This window comes from Rhinatrema bivittatum, chromosome 6 (genome assembly GCF_901001135.1).
Source record: "Rhinatrema bivittatum chromosome 6, aRhiBiv1.1, whole genome shotgun sequence".
Lineage (NCBI taxonomy): Eukaryota > Metazoa > Chordata > Amphibia > Gymnophiona > Rhinatrematidae > Rhinatrema > Rhinatrema bivittatum.
The window spans coordinates 159,903,976-159,922,191 of record NC_042620.1 but is presented as its reverse complement, the minus strand read 5'-3'; the positions used below and the strand labels follow the sequence as shown (position 1 = coordinate 159,922,191).

At 42.1% G+C, this 18,216-nt stretch overlaps 1 protein-coding gene across 1 annotated transcript in view; it reads left to right on the top strand.

The window, feature by feature from the left end:
- Positions 1-18,216, top strand: part of MYO1B (myosin IB) — a 367,758-nt gene that overhangs the window by 228,776 nt on the left and 120,766 nt on the right. Inside the window, 1 exon segment of the mRNA XM_029606086.1 lies at positions 285-485. Coding sequence (XP_029461946.1) covers positions 285-485 — 201 coding nt within the window.

The following is an 18,216-nucleotide window of genomic DNA, read 5'->3' as shown; positions in this document are numbered from 1 at the left end:
TATGGCAAAAGTATTAGCTGCACATTTATAAACTGCCATATCTTGCTTTTGAGTTTTTTCATTTCCATAAGATAGATAAAAAGGTGGTTAAATTAGCACAAATGTGAAACTTGTGAGTAGTTGCACCAGTCACCAAGGCATGAACCTTAGCTGCAAACTATTTGTGAAGCTTTCAGAAACAGGCCCAAGTCGATCACCAGCTTAAAAGAAACTCCTGTATTCAAGCTATGAAGCAATGAATAAAGAGAAAAGAAAACTTTTTAAAACAATTTTATTAATTGCAGAATCAAAATGGAATCCTGGCTATGCTGGATGAAGAATGCCTGAGGCCGGGAATGGTTACGGATGATACCTTTTTAGAGAAGCTGAACCAAGTCTGTGCCACTCATCAGCACTTTGAAAGCAGAATGAGCAAGTGTTCTCGTTTTCTAAATGACACCTCTCTGCCCCACAGCTGCTTCAGAATTCAACATTATGCCGGCAAGGTATGAGAACTCCGATGTGGCGTTATATCTGTATGATGAGACTTGGCATTGTGCGCCTTATTTAAAATTTTAAAAAACATATAATGGGGCTTGTGCTGTTCTCAGGGGCCACAACCCATTCGGGCTTTCGGGATTGCCACAATGAACATGCATGACATCTGTTTGTATACACTGTCTCTATAGAGATAGATCTCATGCATATTCATTGTGGAAATTCAGAAAACCTGACTGGGTTGAGGCCATTGAGGTCCCAAGTCTGGGGACCCCCCTGCTTTTTTTTTTTGTTTAGAGGCTTACAAACTTCCATGACCAGTTAAACACAGGGAACATCAGGTCCCTTAGAAGGGATGGGGAAATGGATGGCTGCCCTTGGCTCTGACCTTGTACCTTAGCTTGTCCATTGTAATGACCGTGTAGAAGTAAAGCTGCGCTGTGGTCCTCACCCCACAGCCAATCACATAATCAGAGGGGGTTATACTTCCAATTGGCCCATGGCATGGGAGGGAGATCCTCTCAGCCATCAACAATCATCAGGAGCGCCATTTCACCCCGCACCGATTCTGGGGTATTTCTGCCAGAAGTCCCTCTAATGCTGCTGCCTCCACTGACACTCATGTGCCACTCTCTGACCAAGAATAATTGGAACCTCAGTCCTGCTTAGCAACTGAGGTAAAAGTTATTGCTCACTGTACTACGTGGACCCATAATGGCGTTGACATTGTCTGTGACCTAGCATATATCCTTTCATGACTTTTTTTGTTTTTAATGAAACAACAGAAATGCGCTCACTCTGAGGCATCCTTTCACAAGTTTTATTTCCTGAAACTGGATAAAATGAACTTTGAGGAATGGGTGACTTCTTTCTTCTGTAATGCAGTGTCTATATAATGAGGCAGTTTTCAAATGTCTATGGGTGGTTGCAAAATCCTGTAGGTTAACGTTTCCTTGCTGACTTTGCAAGTACCTGTGTGCCTTCCCCTTTGAAAATTGCCCTGCAAGAAAAACACCTGCAGAGATCTGCCCCTTCCTTTTTCTGAAGATATGTTTTCCTGTCAGAACAACCCACCTAGTTTTGAAAATGAAAAACTCCACGTGGCAGTGCTTTCCCTTTCCTATCCTCATCCCCAGGAAAGCCTCCGCTCAGTGAGGGTAAGATTACGTACATTACAGAACAACACGTGTCTTTTTACCCTGAAGGGTAAATGGCTTTTGAAAACTTTCTTCAGTATGGCATCTCTCCAGAAGTTAGTTATATTTCCTGAAATTAGAAAAAATGCCATCTTCAAAAAAAAAAAATGGCCGAGGTCCGTTATCACTGCAGCCACAGATTAGCCAACATCCCCATTCAAGAGAAGTAATCTTACTGACAAGTGCCAAGTGTCCCACAATTCTCTTGCACTTTGAGAGGAACTGTGAATAAGAGAGGTTTGTGAGAGAAAAAAAAACATTTTTAAATCCTTACCGGTTTCAAAATTTGTAAGTTGGTCTTGGATACCTTTGTGTTCAAATATTGTATTCTCGGAGGAAAGGACAGGAGGATCATAAAATCCTGCAAGAAAGCCTTCTGTGACCCCACTTCGTCATTGCTCCTACAAAAACAGCGCTCTGCATGGTGAGACCTCCGTCCCAGGAGAGAGGTGCAGATAATTAGAGACTGAACTTACATCATGTGAATTGCAGCCTGATGCAGGTTGGATACAGCTCTATTTCAGTGACGTGAAAAGGTTGAAAAGAGACCTGGCAAGGTTGAGGAGAAAGACGATACTTTTGTGAGTTTAATGGATGCTTTAAGGTGGATGCTTGTGGCTGGCTGAGCCCCAGTCCTCAGACAATGCACCACCAATGACCCTAAGGGTTGTGAAAGCAGGGCACGGCCTCATTGTATTCCTTTTACAGATAGTTAAAGGGATTAACAAAAACAGCAGGAAGGCAGATTGTAAAAGTGCTAAATAGGTGCTAGTCTGCAGGTTTCGGATTTATTTTCCTTCATGATGTATTTTCAGTTCAATTACTTTATGCTATAAATACAAAAGAAATCCACAGATATTGCAGTTGCATTTCTTTCTGAGTGCTCTGGACAAAATCTTGTTACTTCAAAAGGGTCCAAGCCAATATACAATTTAAGGTGAATTTTAAAAGCCCGGCCCTTGCATTAATTAGGGGATGTGCGACAAAGGAGCTTGAAAAAGGGGCTCGCCCCTTTGTAGCCCCCCTTTGTAGCGATCCAGAGTAGGAAGGGACACTGCCAAGTAATTCACCCACTGTAAATTAATCCATTATAATGGTTACCACTAACAGTATGCAAATAATTCCATAAAGAACGGTATGGCTTTTCAACTAAATCTTTAAAAAAAAAAAAAGAGAGAGAAATAAATCTAATTAATATACCTATTATAGCACATTCCCTCATGCCGTATATGATAATATCAGTGCTACTGGTGAGCACCCAAGCGATCACAAAAAAAAATTAACATTATTAATGATATACTTGATGAATATAGGCCTTCAATTTGCTGTATAACCGAAACATGGTGTAATCAGATAGATCAGTATACCTGCAATGTTATATGTTTTCCTCGAACTGCCAGAAGAGGAGGTGGTTTAATGATTGTAGCCAAAAAGGAACTGAAGTTTTTGACCTTTGAATTTTCCATTGCTCCACCCTTTGAAATTTATTTATTTATTTATTTTTGATTTTTATATACCGATGTTCCTGTATAATATACATATCACACCGGTTTACAAGGAACTAAAACTGTCGCCTCGGGGGCGGAATACATTGAAACATAATAACAGTAAATAACTTAAATAACTTAAAGATACATAAAAGGCAAAAAATAACTGAGATATAGTACTACTCAGAACGTATGTACTAGGGAGATAGGGGATCAGGGACTATAATGTCATTGCAATCCTTGGGTCTTAGGTCTCCGGGAATGCTTGGGTGAACAGCCAAGTCTTTAGCTTCTTTTTGAAGGTCATAGCATAGGGTTCTTGGCGCAGGTCCGGAGGGAGCGAATTCCAGAGTGGGGGACCCGCAGTGGAGAGAGCGCGTTTCCTCAGTGAGGTTTTTGCCGGTTGGGAGAGTAGAGTGTTCTTGTATGCACTTCTAATCGGTCTCTTAGCGATGTGCTTCTGCAGATGAAATGTTAGGTTGAGAGGGGAGATGTTGTGTAGAGCCTTGTGTATCATCATAAGGGCTTTGAAGTGAATCCTGTATTTAATCTGCTTCATTTTAAAATACTCAAGCTTTGTTTAGTATATTGCCCTTCTGGCCTTCTAGAACATAATAGCTCGCCATTGTTAGAACTTATAGCAAAACATTTTTCCATTGAAACTCCAATGATTATTCTTGGTGATTTCAACCTTCATATAGACGAAGAAATGAAAACTACCGCATGTGAAATTTTCTTGAATACAATGTCAGCAATCGGATTGGAACAAATTATAGATGAGCCAACACACAGAGGAAGACATACCCTGGACTTATTATTTATTAATAATTCAAATATATTAGTTGGTTCTCTAGAAATCAAATACATTTCCTGGTCAGATCGCAAAATGATATATACATCAATGCAAACAATGAACATATTGGAGGAAACCAAGGAAATAACTACATTATTCACTTATAGAAAGACATTTTGAAATGAAGAGTTAGTCATTAAAATGCATGACTCAATAAGTTATCGATTGATAATATGGAAACAGCAATCCAGTTGTGGACTGATATGAGCAGAAAGATAATTAATGATTATAAGTTCAGTTTTATATTTTTTTATTCAGTTTTTCACACTTTTTTCAGCACTTCAAAGCAGATTACATTCAAGTACTGTAGATATTTCCCTGTCCCCAGAGGGCTTACAATCTAAGGGCTGGATTCATCATTCTTCGCAGAATGATGAATCCAGTGAAAAAGGGGGCGGGCCTGTGAAAGGCCGCAGCCATTCGCACCATGGTGGTGTGATTTTGCCGGCTGCAGTGCGGCTGGCTGCAGCCTTCGTGCAAATAGTGCCCCCATGAAAGGTGGTGCTATTCGCCAAGCTACTGCCAGCGATAATGTTCCTCACATTATCGCTGGCAGCGGTGCCATGTCCAACCTCTCCCCTCCCCCTAATTTGCATTATATTGCATGCGAAAAGGCCCTAACGCATGCGATAAAGCTTTATTAAATAACCCCCTAAGTTTGTATCTGAGGCAATGGAGGGTAAAGTGACTTGCCCAAGGTCACAAGGAGCAACAGTGGGACATGAACCCTGGTTTCCTGGTTTATAGACTGCTACTCCTCCACTCCAGTTATAGAGAAAAAAGTTGTTATAAATAATGATAATAAACGATAATGATATCAAAGAGCTAAAGAAAGAACTTAGAAAAAAGGAACGAATATGTTGGAAAAATCTATCCACCAATAATTTAGCGAACTATAGATCATGCCAAACCAAATATAGAGCTCTTATAAATAATATTTAAAAAAGTACTATGCCTCTAAAATTCACATTTAAATATAATCCAAAAGTACTGTTTAGGATGGCACAAATTTTAACTAAAGATAGAATATGCAGTAATGATATGAAAATTGCACTTTCAATTGAAAAAATGTAATGACTTTGTGAAGTTCTTCGACTTAAAAATTCAGAACCTAGTTAAATATTTTCCTCGTTCATCAAAAGATAGTATTTCACTACAGAAAATTGAATCACCAAAATGGACAGACTTTGAACATGCATCTGAATTAGAAATATATTCAATACTAATGAAATTAAATCCTGCCACTCACCTACTAGATTTGCTAACAATAAAGTATTTAAAATTAATTCCAGATATAATAATTCTGTATATTACAAAAATTGTCAATTTATCGCTAGAAGTACATATTCCAAGTCTCTTGAAATTTTCCGCGATCAGACCAATATTAAAAGGTAATAAAGCAGATAAAGAAATCTTAAATATTTATAGGTCATAAGAACATGCCATACTGGGTCAGACCAAGGGTCCATCAAGCCCATCATCCTGTTTCCAACAGTGGCCAATCCAGGCCATAAGAACCTGGCAAGTACCCAAAAACTAAGTTTATTCCATGTTACCATTGCTAGTAATAGCAGTGGCTATTTTCTAAGTCAACTTAATTAATAGCAGGTAATGGACCAATATCAACTCTACCTGCAATAGCTAAAATTCTAGAAAAAACAGGTTCTCACACAATTGTCAGACCACTTTGACACAAATAATATATTATTCCCTAACAATTTTATTTATGTATTTAAAAAATTTTCTATACCGTCGTTCAGTTGTATTGCATCACAACAGTTTAAAGTGAGGCACATAAATATATCTTTGGTTATTTGTGTAGATTAGTACTGTCACTAGGGAGTGCCATTAAATTTCGGTAACAAAGTTTCATAAAAAATACTATTTATATACAGGTCGATACAGTAACGTGCAGTTAAAGATTTCCCGTCTGTAACGAGCTGGGAGCGCACAATACAGACGAGTAAGGCGATCCAGCTATACAGTCTCCAGTTTCACGCGTCCGTAGCGCTTCTTAAAATAGACACATAACCCTTTCCGCACCCAGCATGTAAATGATGTGTAAATGAACGAATTAGCTGTATAATGAAGGAATTAGCTATTCCCCTCCGATACTGTAATGGGCGCTGATATTATCTCCTTAGTAACCCGCTGTTTTGCCGCGGCCTTAACGTGTTAGTTTACCGCCTCCCCCTAGTAGGAGTTAGGACTGTGAGTCTTGTCACAAATCCATCGACACCACTTAAGATACTCAAACACAATAAAAAACAATTTAAAAAAAAGCGATAAAGAGATGATCGAGAAAATGTAATGCTGTGGGACACATAAAACCTGTCAGAAAAAAAATAAATTTTAAATACCTGTCACTTTCCGAATCGTGCGGTCATCCAGGCAGCGGCGGGAGCCGGAGGGCCGCGTGGGTCCAGGTGGCCGGCGGCGGGAGCCGGGTGTTCCATCGAGGCCACGGGCGGATGGGCGCGTGTTTAATCGAGGCCGCGGGGGCGGGTGGGCGCGCGTTGGTTTCAGGCGGGCGGCAGCGGCGGCGGGATCCGGGTGGGTGCGTGTTTAATCGAGGCCGCGGGCGGATGGGCGTGTGTTTAATCGAGGCCGCGGGGGCGGGTGGGCGCGCGTTGGTTTCAGGCGGGCGGGCGGCAGCGGGATCCGGGTGGGCGCGTGTTTAATCGAGGCCGCGGGCGGATGGGCGCGTGTTTAATCGAGGCCGCGGGGGCGGGTGGGCGCGCGTTGGTTTTGGGTGGGCGGCGGCAGCGGCGGCGGCGGGATCCGGGTGGGCGCGTGTTCAATCTAGGCCGCGGGCCGGGTCGCACAGGCGCGCATTCATCCAGGCGGAGGAGCCGGAGGCGAAAGCGGCCTCCGGCAGCCCCCACCGGCAGTGAATGAATGCGAGCCTGTGCGACCCGTGCGATTCGGTGCTCAAGGCAGTCATTACGGCTCCTCCGCCTGGATGAATGCGCGCCTGTGCGACCCGGCCCGCGGCCTAGATTGAACACGCGCCCACCCGGATCCCGCCGCCGCCGCTGCCGCCCGCCTGAAACCAACGGGCGCCCACCCGCCCCCGTGGCCTCGATTAAACACACGCCCATCCACCCGCGGCCTCGATTAAACACGCGCCCATCCGCCCGCGGCCTTGATTGAACACCCGGCTCCCGCCGCCGGCCGCCTGGACCCACGCAGCCCTCCGGCTCCCGCCGCTGCCTGGATGACCGCACGATTCGGAAAGTGACAGGTATTTAAAAATTTTTATTTTTTTTTTATAACATTCAGGTTTTTATATTTTTGGTTTTTTGTTTTTTACACTTCCTGGTACCTGTCATTTCAAATGTCATTTGAAATGACATTTGAAATGACAGGTACCAGCGCACCCAGGTTACTGTATAGGCGCTGTACTCAGCGCCTATACAGTAAAATGGGTTGCGCGGGCATAACCCTTCCCTATCGCTTCACAGCCGTGGCATGCATTTGCATGCAATTAGAAGAGAGTATCGGGGACTTAGTGAAGAGAACTGTGCGTGCGGGGAGGAAGGGTGCGCCTGACACTGCCGCACTGTTTCTACCGCGGCCTTACTGTATCGACCTGATAGTGATATAAATCTTGTCCTTTTCTACATTTATCAGTCTTAGATACATGTATAACTCTACCGTAATGTATATTTTGTTTTAAAGGCACACATAATGCACAATACAGGGTGCTGCGTGCTGATGGTCTGCTTCCAGATTTCATATTCCACTATTCTCCGTTCTCTTTGTAGAAGGCTTGTTTGAAAAGCCAGGTTTTTAAACTCTTTTTGAAAAGTTTGAAATTTCTCTGAAGTCTAGTTTCTAAGGGCATGGTGTTCCATAGTATTGGTCCAGCTAACGATAAAGCCCTATCTCTCACTTGGGTCAGTCTGGCTGTTTTAACGGATGGAATGGTTAGGAGTGCTTTGTTTGGTTTCAGAAAGAATTATAGCACAGAAACTTTATTACTGGCAATAAATGATATAGTACTTCGAGGATTTGACGGCGGATGTTCATACTTCTTAGTTTTACTGGATTTTTCACCTGCATTTGACACGATCGATCATAACATAATGATTCATAGATTGATTGAGATTGGTATGGGGGGGGGAGTATTTAAATGGTTTAGATTTTTCTTATCAGGTCGATCATATCGAGTAAGATGACCAATATGCAGGCAGGACTACCTCAGGGCTCAGCACTGTCTGCTACTTTTTTAACACATAGATGTTGTCATTATGCCGACTACTATCAGGGATGGATATCAGCTATTATGTTTATGCAGACGATGTACAATTTCTCAATCCAATAGACATCTCAATTGATCATTCATTAAAACAATTTGATTTATATTTTTCATTGATTAAACAACTATTGAAACATATAAGGTTAGTTATAAATAAACAAAAAACAGAAATTATATTATTAAATAGAAAATTCCAGTCACATCTCAAATAGCAATAATGAGCGATCAGACAAAAACTGAATTAACTGATCATGGTTGTGATCTTGGCATTTTAATTGATAGTAATCTATTAATGAAAAAACATATTAGTGAAAAAATAAAAAGTGGTTATTTTAAACTTAATATTGTAAAATGTTTAAAGCCCCTCCTCTCAAGTGATGATTTTAGAACGGTATTACAAACCTTAATTTCTAGTGAATTTGATTACTGTAAAGCATTACTTTTGGGTTTACCAGCAAATACAATTCATCCACTTCAGCTATTACAAAATACAACAGCCAGAATATTATCAAGTAATAGCAAATATGACCATATAACACCAGTATTGAAGTTACTACACTGGTTACCAATTAAATTTAGAACACAATACAAAAGTACTCATGATCCTTCACAATATGATAAATAATAACAATACAGAATGGTTAAATGCTTCATTACATCTGTACGTCCCTTCTAGAAACCTGAGATCTGCCAGAAGGCTTACATCAAGTTCAAACATTGCAATCCGCACATTTAAGCGAAGTCAGAGAAAGGCCATTCTCAATCGCTGGTCCAAACTTTTGGAACACAACACCATCTGAATTGTGCACTCAGAAAGATAGCAAGCAGTTTAAAAAAGATCAAAAGTCATGGTTATTCAGCTTAGCATATGCTGATTAAGATAAACACGAAATGGTAGGTTGTTAAAAAAGAAAAGATATATTATATTGGATATATACTGTTTTGAAATGTGATTAATTTATTCTGTTTTTAAATGTAATAGATTTTACATTTTAAATTGTGTTTTTATTGTAAACCTCCATGATTGTAAACCCAGAATGATGGTATATTAATAAATAAATATGAAATATAATCAGGCTCATGTGCACCAAGTGGATTTTTAAAACCGCCTGGATACCCACGTACATCCCCATGCATGCACATCTCCAAAGTTTTGAATAAGGGGGCGTGGCATGGTCTGGGTGGGGCATGGGCATTTCAGGACATGAACCAGAGACGTGCGAGTAAATACAGTACTTACATGCCCAGATTCGCTGCCGCGCAAGTTTATTTCTGCTATGGAGGAGGTGTAAGTTATAAATTAAAGAAAAATAGGCAGATCTGTAGGTTTTTAAGGGTTGGGGTTAAATGGGGAGAGTGATGGCTATTAAACTAGGAGGATATTGTGGAAGTGGACCCTTAGCCTGAGGTGGAGTTGGCGCAACTTGCAGAGAGAAGCTCTGCAGGTCCCCACCATCAGCAGGCAGAGCTTGCTGAATCAGAGGCCCAACTGGAGCTTCACCAATACCAACCCTTGCTCCCCTTAGGTTGAGTCCTCGGGTGCCAGATGGACTTAGGTTAAGGCCTCTGTGTAGGTGAAGATCCATCCTATAGTAGATGTTGCGGGCCAGCACAAAGGAGGAAGCAAAGTCAGGTCAGACAGTAGTCTGGGCAGGCAGAAAACAAACGGAGTTTGGTTCAGGCTGTGGTCTGAGGCAGGCGGAGTTCACTTGATGTTGTGGTTCAGGCAGTAGTCAGGACAGGTAGAGTTCAATTGATAATGGTAAACAGGCAGTGGTCAGTGGCAGGCAGAGGTCAAACAGTGTCGAGGTCCAATCTGAGGCCAAGCCAGAAGTCCAGTTCAAGGTCAAAGCCAGAAGTCCAATCTGATGACACAAGGAATGAAGAGGAGGAAGGGAGGACAAGGGAACACAAGAGCAAGACCAGTCACTGAAGACAGACAAAGGGAAGACTGACCACGAAGACAAGAACTTAGAAGACAAACCAGACTGCAAGGAACCAGGAACAGGACACAGGAACTCAGGAATAAACAGCAAAATCAAGAACCAGGAACACAGAGGCAGTGCACTTTTCCAATGGAGTTGACTTATTGCCAAGGCAAGGAGCTGTGCAACTGTGGGGTTTAAGTAGTTCCTGGGTGCTAGTGTCATCAATGAGTGACCTTCCCCCGTTCCCACCACTGACCCTTTAAGAAGGGCATGATAGGGCACCTAGGAGGGGCCTGGGGTGGCTGTGGCATTGGAGGCCGGGAGAGTGCAACAGTCTGTTGAGCAGGTAGGAAGGATGGTGCTATTATGGTAATTAATAAGCAATAGTAGCTTTTGGTCTGTCTAGTATTTGAGTTCTTGCCAGGTACATGTGACTTGGATTGGCCACTGTTGGAAACAGGATACTGGACTTGATGGACCCTTGATCTGACCCAGTATGGCATTTCTTATGCCTGGAATTAAATCCCAATTCTCCTTGCTTGTGCTGTCTGTAAACCATACTTTGGTTTTTCTGTAAAGAACTATTTGTCAGGGAAAAAAATCCACAGCGTATAGCAAACAAAGCTCAGCTTAACTGAAGCTGGAATTACAAAACCACAGAGAAGGTCCTGGCTTTATTGCCAGTGCTCCCTATTGGAGTCTGTGATCCAGTGCACAATTTGATATACATGAGTTTCTACCTAACAGGCCGATTCAGTAAAGTCCGTGGGAGAGCGGATGAACGCCCGCTCTCCCGGCGCGCGCACAGGCCACTCGCCTGTGCATGCGATTCTGTATTTAAATTAGGTGGTGCGGTAGAAACGGCCAAAAGGAGGCATCCCTAGCGCCTCCTTTTGACCCTGAGCGGCGGCTGTCAGTGGGTTTGACAGCCGACGCTCAATTTTGCCGGCGTCGGTTCTTGAGCCTGCTGACAGCCATGGGCTCGGAAACGAAACGCCGGCAAAACTGAGCGTCCGCTTTTCGTCCCCGACAGCCACCGGCCCATTTAAAATTGTTTTTTTCTTACTTTTTTTACCCTTCAGGACCTCCGACTTAATATCGCCATGATATTAAGTCGGAGGGTGCCCAGAAAGCAGTTTTTACTGCTTTTCTGTGCACTTTCCCGGTGCCGGCAGAAACTAGCACCTACCTTTGGGTAGGTGCTAATTTCTTAAAGTAAAATGTGCAGCTCGGCTGCACATTTTACTTTCTGTATCGCGCAGGCATACCTAATAGGGCCGTCAACATGCATTTGCATGTTGAGGGCGCTATTAGGTGCTGCGGATTGGACGCGCGTTTTCTGCCCCTTACTGAATAAGGGGTAAGGGAAAACGCGTGTCCAAGGGCAGGTTAACAGTGCTCCATTGGAGCGCACTGTACTGTATCGGCCTGTAACTGAGCTGCAGAGGGCTTTCCTCCTCATCAGAGATGATGGGGTGGTAACCAGGAAAACTAGCAGCAGTGCATTCAATGACATAAACTTATGAAACCTGTGAATTTGAAATTTTATTATGAAGATCATCGATGAGAAGAAAGGGTTCAGGGAATGTCTCTTCAGTTTAACTAGAGCTGGAAGCAGTGAGCAAAATTAAATAATTGTCTTATTGCTGGTGCCATGCAATTAAGTGCAAATTTTTTTTTTAGCTCAGCTGTGTCTTCCCAGAATTGATATTTTCATTGCCTATTTTGTAGATATTGGTAAAAACATGGCATTGGGACATAATGCACTGCTATTTCCATTTTTTTTGTAAGTTTAGATCTCCCCTTTTTATAGAGGAAATTAAATTACCCCGTAAAGGCCGCAGTCAGGAACTTATGAACCATAAAATTAAATTTTCTGCTGATGTATTCTTCTGTTTGGAAGTGCAGATTGGTCCCCATGGAAGTCTAAAACATTTTAAACATAGACCATTAGCATTCACATAAAGCAATTCAGCTGAAATAACCAAAGGCATGGCTGTAGTAAAATGCTTAGTCATGGGTGTAAATGAGAATACTCAGTCATCAAAATATATAATACAGTTATGGGGGAAGTTTTAAATGCCGGCATGCGCCAATACCAGCAGAAACACGTGGCTGGGCCGCATACGCGCCAAGCACATTTTCATAGCAGCCTGGCCACACGCGTATCTGCTGGTACGTGTGGAAGTGCCGGATTCGTGAAAAGAGCCAGGGTGGGGGCTGACCGGCGCACGGAACTTACTTCTGCTCTATCGAGCGGGTAAGTTATGAAAGAACAAAAATAGGATGGTTAGGATGGATTTAGGCATCAGAGTGGAGAGGGGAAAAGGGAGGAAGGTTAGTTAGGGGGATAGGGAACTGATCAAAGGCTCGATCGCATCGCCGTGTGTGTGTTAAACCCCCCCCCCTGCATGCTCGAGTGGGTACCTGCATGCACATGCGCGTGCCGGTACAAAACTGGCGCGCATGTGTGCACGGGTATCAGATTTTATAACATGTGCGTGGCAACACCTATATGTTATAAAATTGGCACGTCCATTTGCGAACGCCGAGAACCATGCGCACATGGACGTGCGCTTACAGCTTTAAAAATGTACCCCTTAGCCTTCCGGGCAGTGTCTGTTTTCAGTTGATGGGGTAAACATGCACTCCCACTGTCTACGATGGATATAGGCACATTCTTTCTGACATATACGCTTAAATTCCAAGATACATGCATATCTCACTACTTACATGCATACTTGTCAAGCTAGGCATATATCTCAGAGTATATGAGCATAGGCTTGAGTTATCCATATATATATTAACATGTGCATCTGGGCTGAAGCTGGGGAGGTGGGGGAGAGTTCTTGGCTCCAGCTATTGAGGGGACAGAATGTGCCAGGATGCACCAAAGGGAGGGGGTGGTCAGATTGTGCTGGGTTTGCACTGTGGCATGGGGAAAATGAGTTCTGGGCTCGGGCTGGGGAGGAGAGGAACAAATAGGGGCTTCCATGGAATTTTATCGGGTATTAACTATTCATTTTAGAGTCAATTTTAAAAAGTCCACGGGCGCGTCCATGTGAGCGCGGTTCCCGGTGCACGCACATGAACGCGCCAATTTTATAACATGCGAGCGCATGTTATAAAATATGATTCCTGCGCACACATGCGCGCCAGATTTTAATGTCCACGTGCACATGTGCAGGCGGATGGCCTCCTCCGCGTGCAGGGGGAAATTTTAGAAAAATACGTGCGAGATGCAATAGGCTGATTCCCAATTCACTCCCAGTGTGCTCCAATTAAAGAGGGAATTTCCCTATACCCCTTCATACTTCGCCTCCCTTTTCCCCTCTCCTCTCCTCCCCGACCCCTAAAACCCCTTTCCCTACCTTTTTTTTTTCCCTTTATTTCATAACTTACTTCATCCCTGGGACAGCGTCTAATGGCGCTGATACTGAAAGTATGTATTTTCAGGTACATTCGAGGTAAAAAGCCTGCGAGGGAGTCAGTTGGACTCCCAGGCAAAATGATAGAAACTATCATAAAGAACAAAATTGCTGAATATATAGATAGGCATAGTTTAAATGGGACAAAGCCAACATGGATTTAGCCAAGGGAAGTCTTAAGAACATAAGAACATAAGAAAATGCCATACTGGGTCAGACCAAGGGTCCATCAAGCCCAGCATCCTGTTTCCAACAGTGGCCAATCCAGGCCAAAAGAACCTGGCAAGTACCCAAAAACCAAGTCTATTCCATGTTACCATTGCTAATGGCAGTGGCTATTCTCTAAGTGAACTTAATAGCAGGTAATGGACTTCTCCTCCAAGAACTTATCCAATCCTTTTTTAAACACAGCTATACTAACTGCACTAACCACATCCTCTGGCAACAAATTCCAGAGTTTAATTGTGCGTTGAGTAAAAAAGAACTTTCTCCGATTAGTTTTAAATGTGCCCCATGCTAACTTCATGGCGTGCCCCCTAGTCTCTCTACCATCCGAAAGAGTAAATAACCGATTCACATCTACCCGTTCTAGGCCTCTCATGATATTAAACACCTCTATCATATCCCCCTCAGCCATCTCTTCTCCAAGCTGAAAAGTCCTAACCTCTTTAGTCTTTCCTCATAGGGGAGTTGTTCCATTCCCCTTATCATTTTGGTAGCCCTTCTCTGTATCTTCTCCATCGCAATTATATCTTTTTTGAGATGCGGCGACCAGAATTGTACACAGTATTCAAGGTGCGGTCTCACCATGGAGCGATACAGAGGCATTATGACATTTTCCGTTTTATTCACCATTCCCTTTCTAATAATTCCCAACATTCTGTTTGCTTTTTTGACTGCCGCAGCACACTGAACCGACGATTTCAATGTGTTATCCTCTATGACACCTAGATCTCTTTCTTGGGTTGTAGCACCTAATATAGAACCCAACATTGTGTAATTATAGCATGGGTTATTTTTCCCTATATGCATCACCTTGCACTTATCCACATTAAATTTCATCTCCCATTTGGATGCCCAATTTTCCAGTCTCACAAGGTCTTCCTGCAATTTATCACAATCTGCTTGTGATTTAACTACTCTGAACAATTTTGTGTCATCTGCAAATTTGATTATCTCACTCGTCGTATTTCTTTCCAGATCATTTATAAATATATTGAAAAGTAAGGTTCCCAATACAGATCCCTGAGGCACTCCACTGTCCACTCCCTTCCACTGAGAAAATTGTCCATTTAATCCTACTCTCTGTTTCCTGTATTTTAGCCAGTTTGCAATCCACGAAAGGACATCACCACCTATCCCATGACTTTTTACTTTTCCTAGAAGCCTCTCATGAGGAACTTTGTTAAATGCCTTCTGAAAATCCAAGTATACTATATCTATCACTTAGTTTTTGGGTACTTGCCATGTTCTTATGGCCTGGATTGGCCACTGTTGGAAACAGGATGCTGGGCTTGATGGACCCTTGGTCTGACCCAGTATGGCATTTTCTTATGTTCTTACCGGTTCACCTTTATCCACATGTTTATTAACTCCTTCAAAAAAGTGAAGCAGATTTGTGAGGCAAGACTTGCCCTGGGTAAAGCCATGCTGACTTTGTTCCATTAAACCATGTCTTTCTATATGTTCTGTGATTTTGATGTTTAGAACACTTTCCACTATTTTTCCTGGCACTGATGTCAGGCTAACTGGTCTGTATTTTCCCGGATCACCCCTGGAGCCCTTTTTAAATATTGAGGTTACATTAGCTATCCTCCAGTCTTCAGGTACAATGGATGATTTTAATGATAAGTTACAAATTTTTACTAATAGGTCTGAAATTTCATATTTTAGTTCCTTCAGAACTCTGGGGTGTATACCATCTGGTCCGGGTGATTTACTACTCTTCAGTTTGTCAATCAGGCCTACCACATCTTCTAGATTCCCCATGATTTGATTCAGTCCATCTGAATCATTACCCATGAAAACCTTCTCCAGTACAGGTACCTCCCCAACATCCTCTTCAGTAAACACCAAAGCAAAGAAATCATTTAATCTTTCCGCGATGGCCTTATCTTCTCTAAGTGCCCCTTTAACCCCTCAATCATCTAACGGTCCAACTGACTCCCTCATAGGCTTTCTGCTTCGGATATATTTACAAATGTTTTTACTATGAGTTTTTGCCTCTACAGCCAACTTCTTTTCAAATTCTTTCTTAGCCTGTCTTATCAATGTCTTACTTTTAACTTGCCAATGTTTATGCTTTATCCGATTTTCTTCTGTAGGATCCTTCTTCCAATTTTTGAATGAAGATCTTTTAGCTAAAATAGCTTCTTTCACCTCCCCTTTTAACCATGCCGGTAATCGTTTTGCCTTCTTTCCACCTTTCTTAATGTGTAGAATACATCTGGACTGTGCTTCTAGAATGGTATTTTTTAACAATGACCATGCCTCTTGGACATTTTTTACTTTTGTAGCTGCTCCTTTCAGTTTTTTTTCTAACAATTTTTCTCATTTTATCAAAGTTTCCCTTTTGAAAGTTTAGCACGAGAGCCTTGGATTTGCACACTGTTCCTCTTCCAGTCATTAAATCAAATTTGATCATATTATGATCACTATTGCCAAGCGGCCCCACCACCGTTACCTCTCTCACCAAGTCCTGTGCTCCACTGAGAATTAGATCTAAAATTGCTCCCTCTCTTGTTGGTTCCTGAACCAGTTGCTCCATAAGGCTATCATTTATTCCATCCAGGAAAGTTATCTCTCTAGCATGACCAGATGATACATTTACCCAGTCAATATTGGGGTAATTGAAGTCTCCCATTATTACCGCACTACCAATTTGGTTAGCTTCCCTAATTTCTCTTAGCATTTCACTGTCCGTCTCACCATCTTGACCAGGTGGACGGTAGTATACCCCTATCACAATAGTTTTCCCCGACACACAAGGGATTTCTACCCATAAAGATTCAATTTTGTATTTCGTCTCATGCAGGATGTTTATCCTGTTGGACTCTATGCCATCCCGGACATAAAGCACCACACCTCCTCCTGAGTGCTCTTCTCTGTCATTGCGATATAATTTGTATCCCTATATAGCACTGTCCCATTGGTTATCCTCTTTCCACCATGTCTCTGAGATGCCAATTAAGTCTATGTCATCATTCACTGCTATACATTCTAATTCTCCCATCTTACTTCTTAGACTTCTGGCATTAGCATACAAACATTTCAAAGTTTGTTATTTGTTTGTATTTTCATTCTGCTTTTTAATTGATAGGGATAAGTTAGCATTTTTTAGCTCAGGTGAGTTTTTAGTTACAGGCACTTGGACTACTTTTCTTATTATTGGAACCTCACTGTTGGGATGCCCTAATCCTAATGCATCATTAGTCTCCTTTGAAGATACCTCTCTCCGAACCATGCGCTGCTGAGCGACTGTCGGCTTTCCCCTTTGTTCTAGTTTAAAAGCTGCTCTATCTCCTTTTTAAAGGTTAGTGCCAGCAGTCTGGTTTCACTCTGGTTAAGGTGGAGCCCGTCCCTTGCTGCATGTTTTTGAGGGCATAAAATAAACATGTGGAGAAAGGTGAGCCAGTTGATATTTTGTATCTGAATTTCCAGAAAGCATTTGACAAAGTTCCTCATGAGAGAGTTCTTAGAAAATTAAAATGTCATGGGATGGGGGAAGTGTCCCATTCTGGATTGCAAGCTGATTAAAAGAAAACAGAGGGTAGGGCTAAACGGTAAATTTCCCAGTGGAGAAAGGTGAATTATTGGAGTGCCCCAGGGATCTGTTCTGGGACTGATGCTTTTTGATATATTTATGAATGACCTGGAAATAGGATCAACAGGTAAGGTGATCAAATTTGCTGATGAGACAAAATTATTCAGAGTTGTTACATCACAAGAGGATTGTGAGAAATTGCAAGAGGACCTTGCAAAACTGGAGACTGGGCATGCAAATGGCAAATTAAATTTACTATGGACAAGTGCAAAGTGATGCACTAAGGGAAGAGTAACCCAAATTATGGCTACACAATGCAAGCTTCCTCATTAGGAGTCACTATTCAGGAAAATAATCTAGGCATCATTGATAATATGTTGACATCTTCTGCTCAGTGTGCAGCAGCAGCCAAGAAAGCAAATATAGAATGCTAAGGATTATTAGGAAAGGAATGGAGGATAAAACAGAGAATATCATACAACTTCTGTATTGCTCCATGGTATGACCTCATCTTGAATATTGTGTGCAATTCTGGTCAGCATATCTCAAAAAACATATAGCAGAATTAGAAAAGGTACAGAGAATGGTGACCAAAATAATAAAGCAGATGGAACAATTCCCCTATGACGAAAGGCTAATAGAGGTTAGGACTCTTCAGCTTGGAGAAGATTTTGCTGAGGGGAGATATGATAGAGGTCTATAAAATAATGAGTGGAATGGAACGAGTAAACGTTAATCAGTTGTTTACTCTTTCAAAAAGTGCAAAGACCAGGGAGCACACAATGAGGTTACTGGGTAATACATTTAAAACTAATAAGAGAAA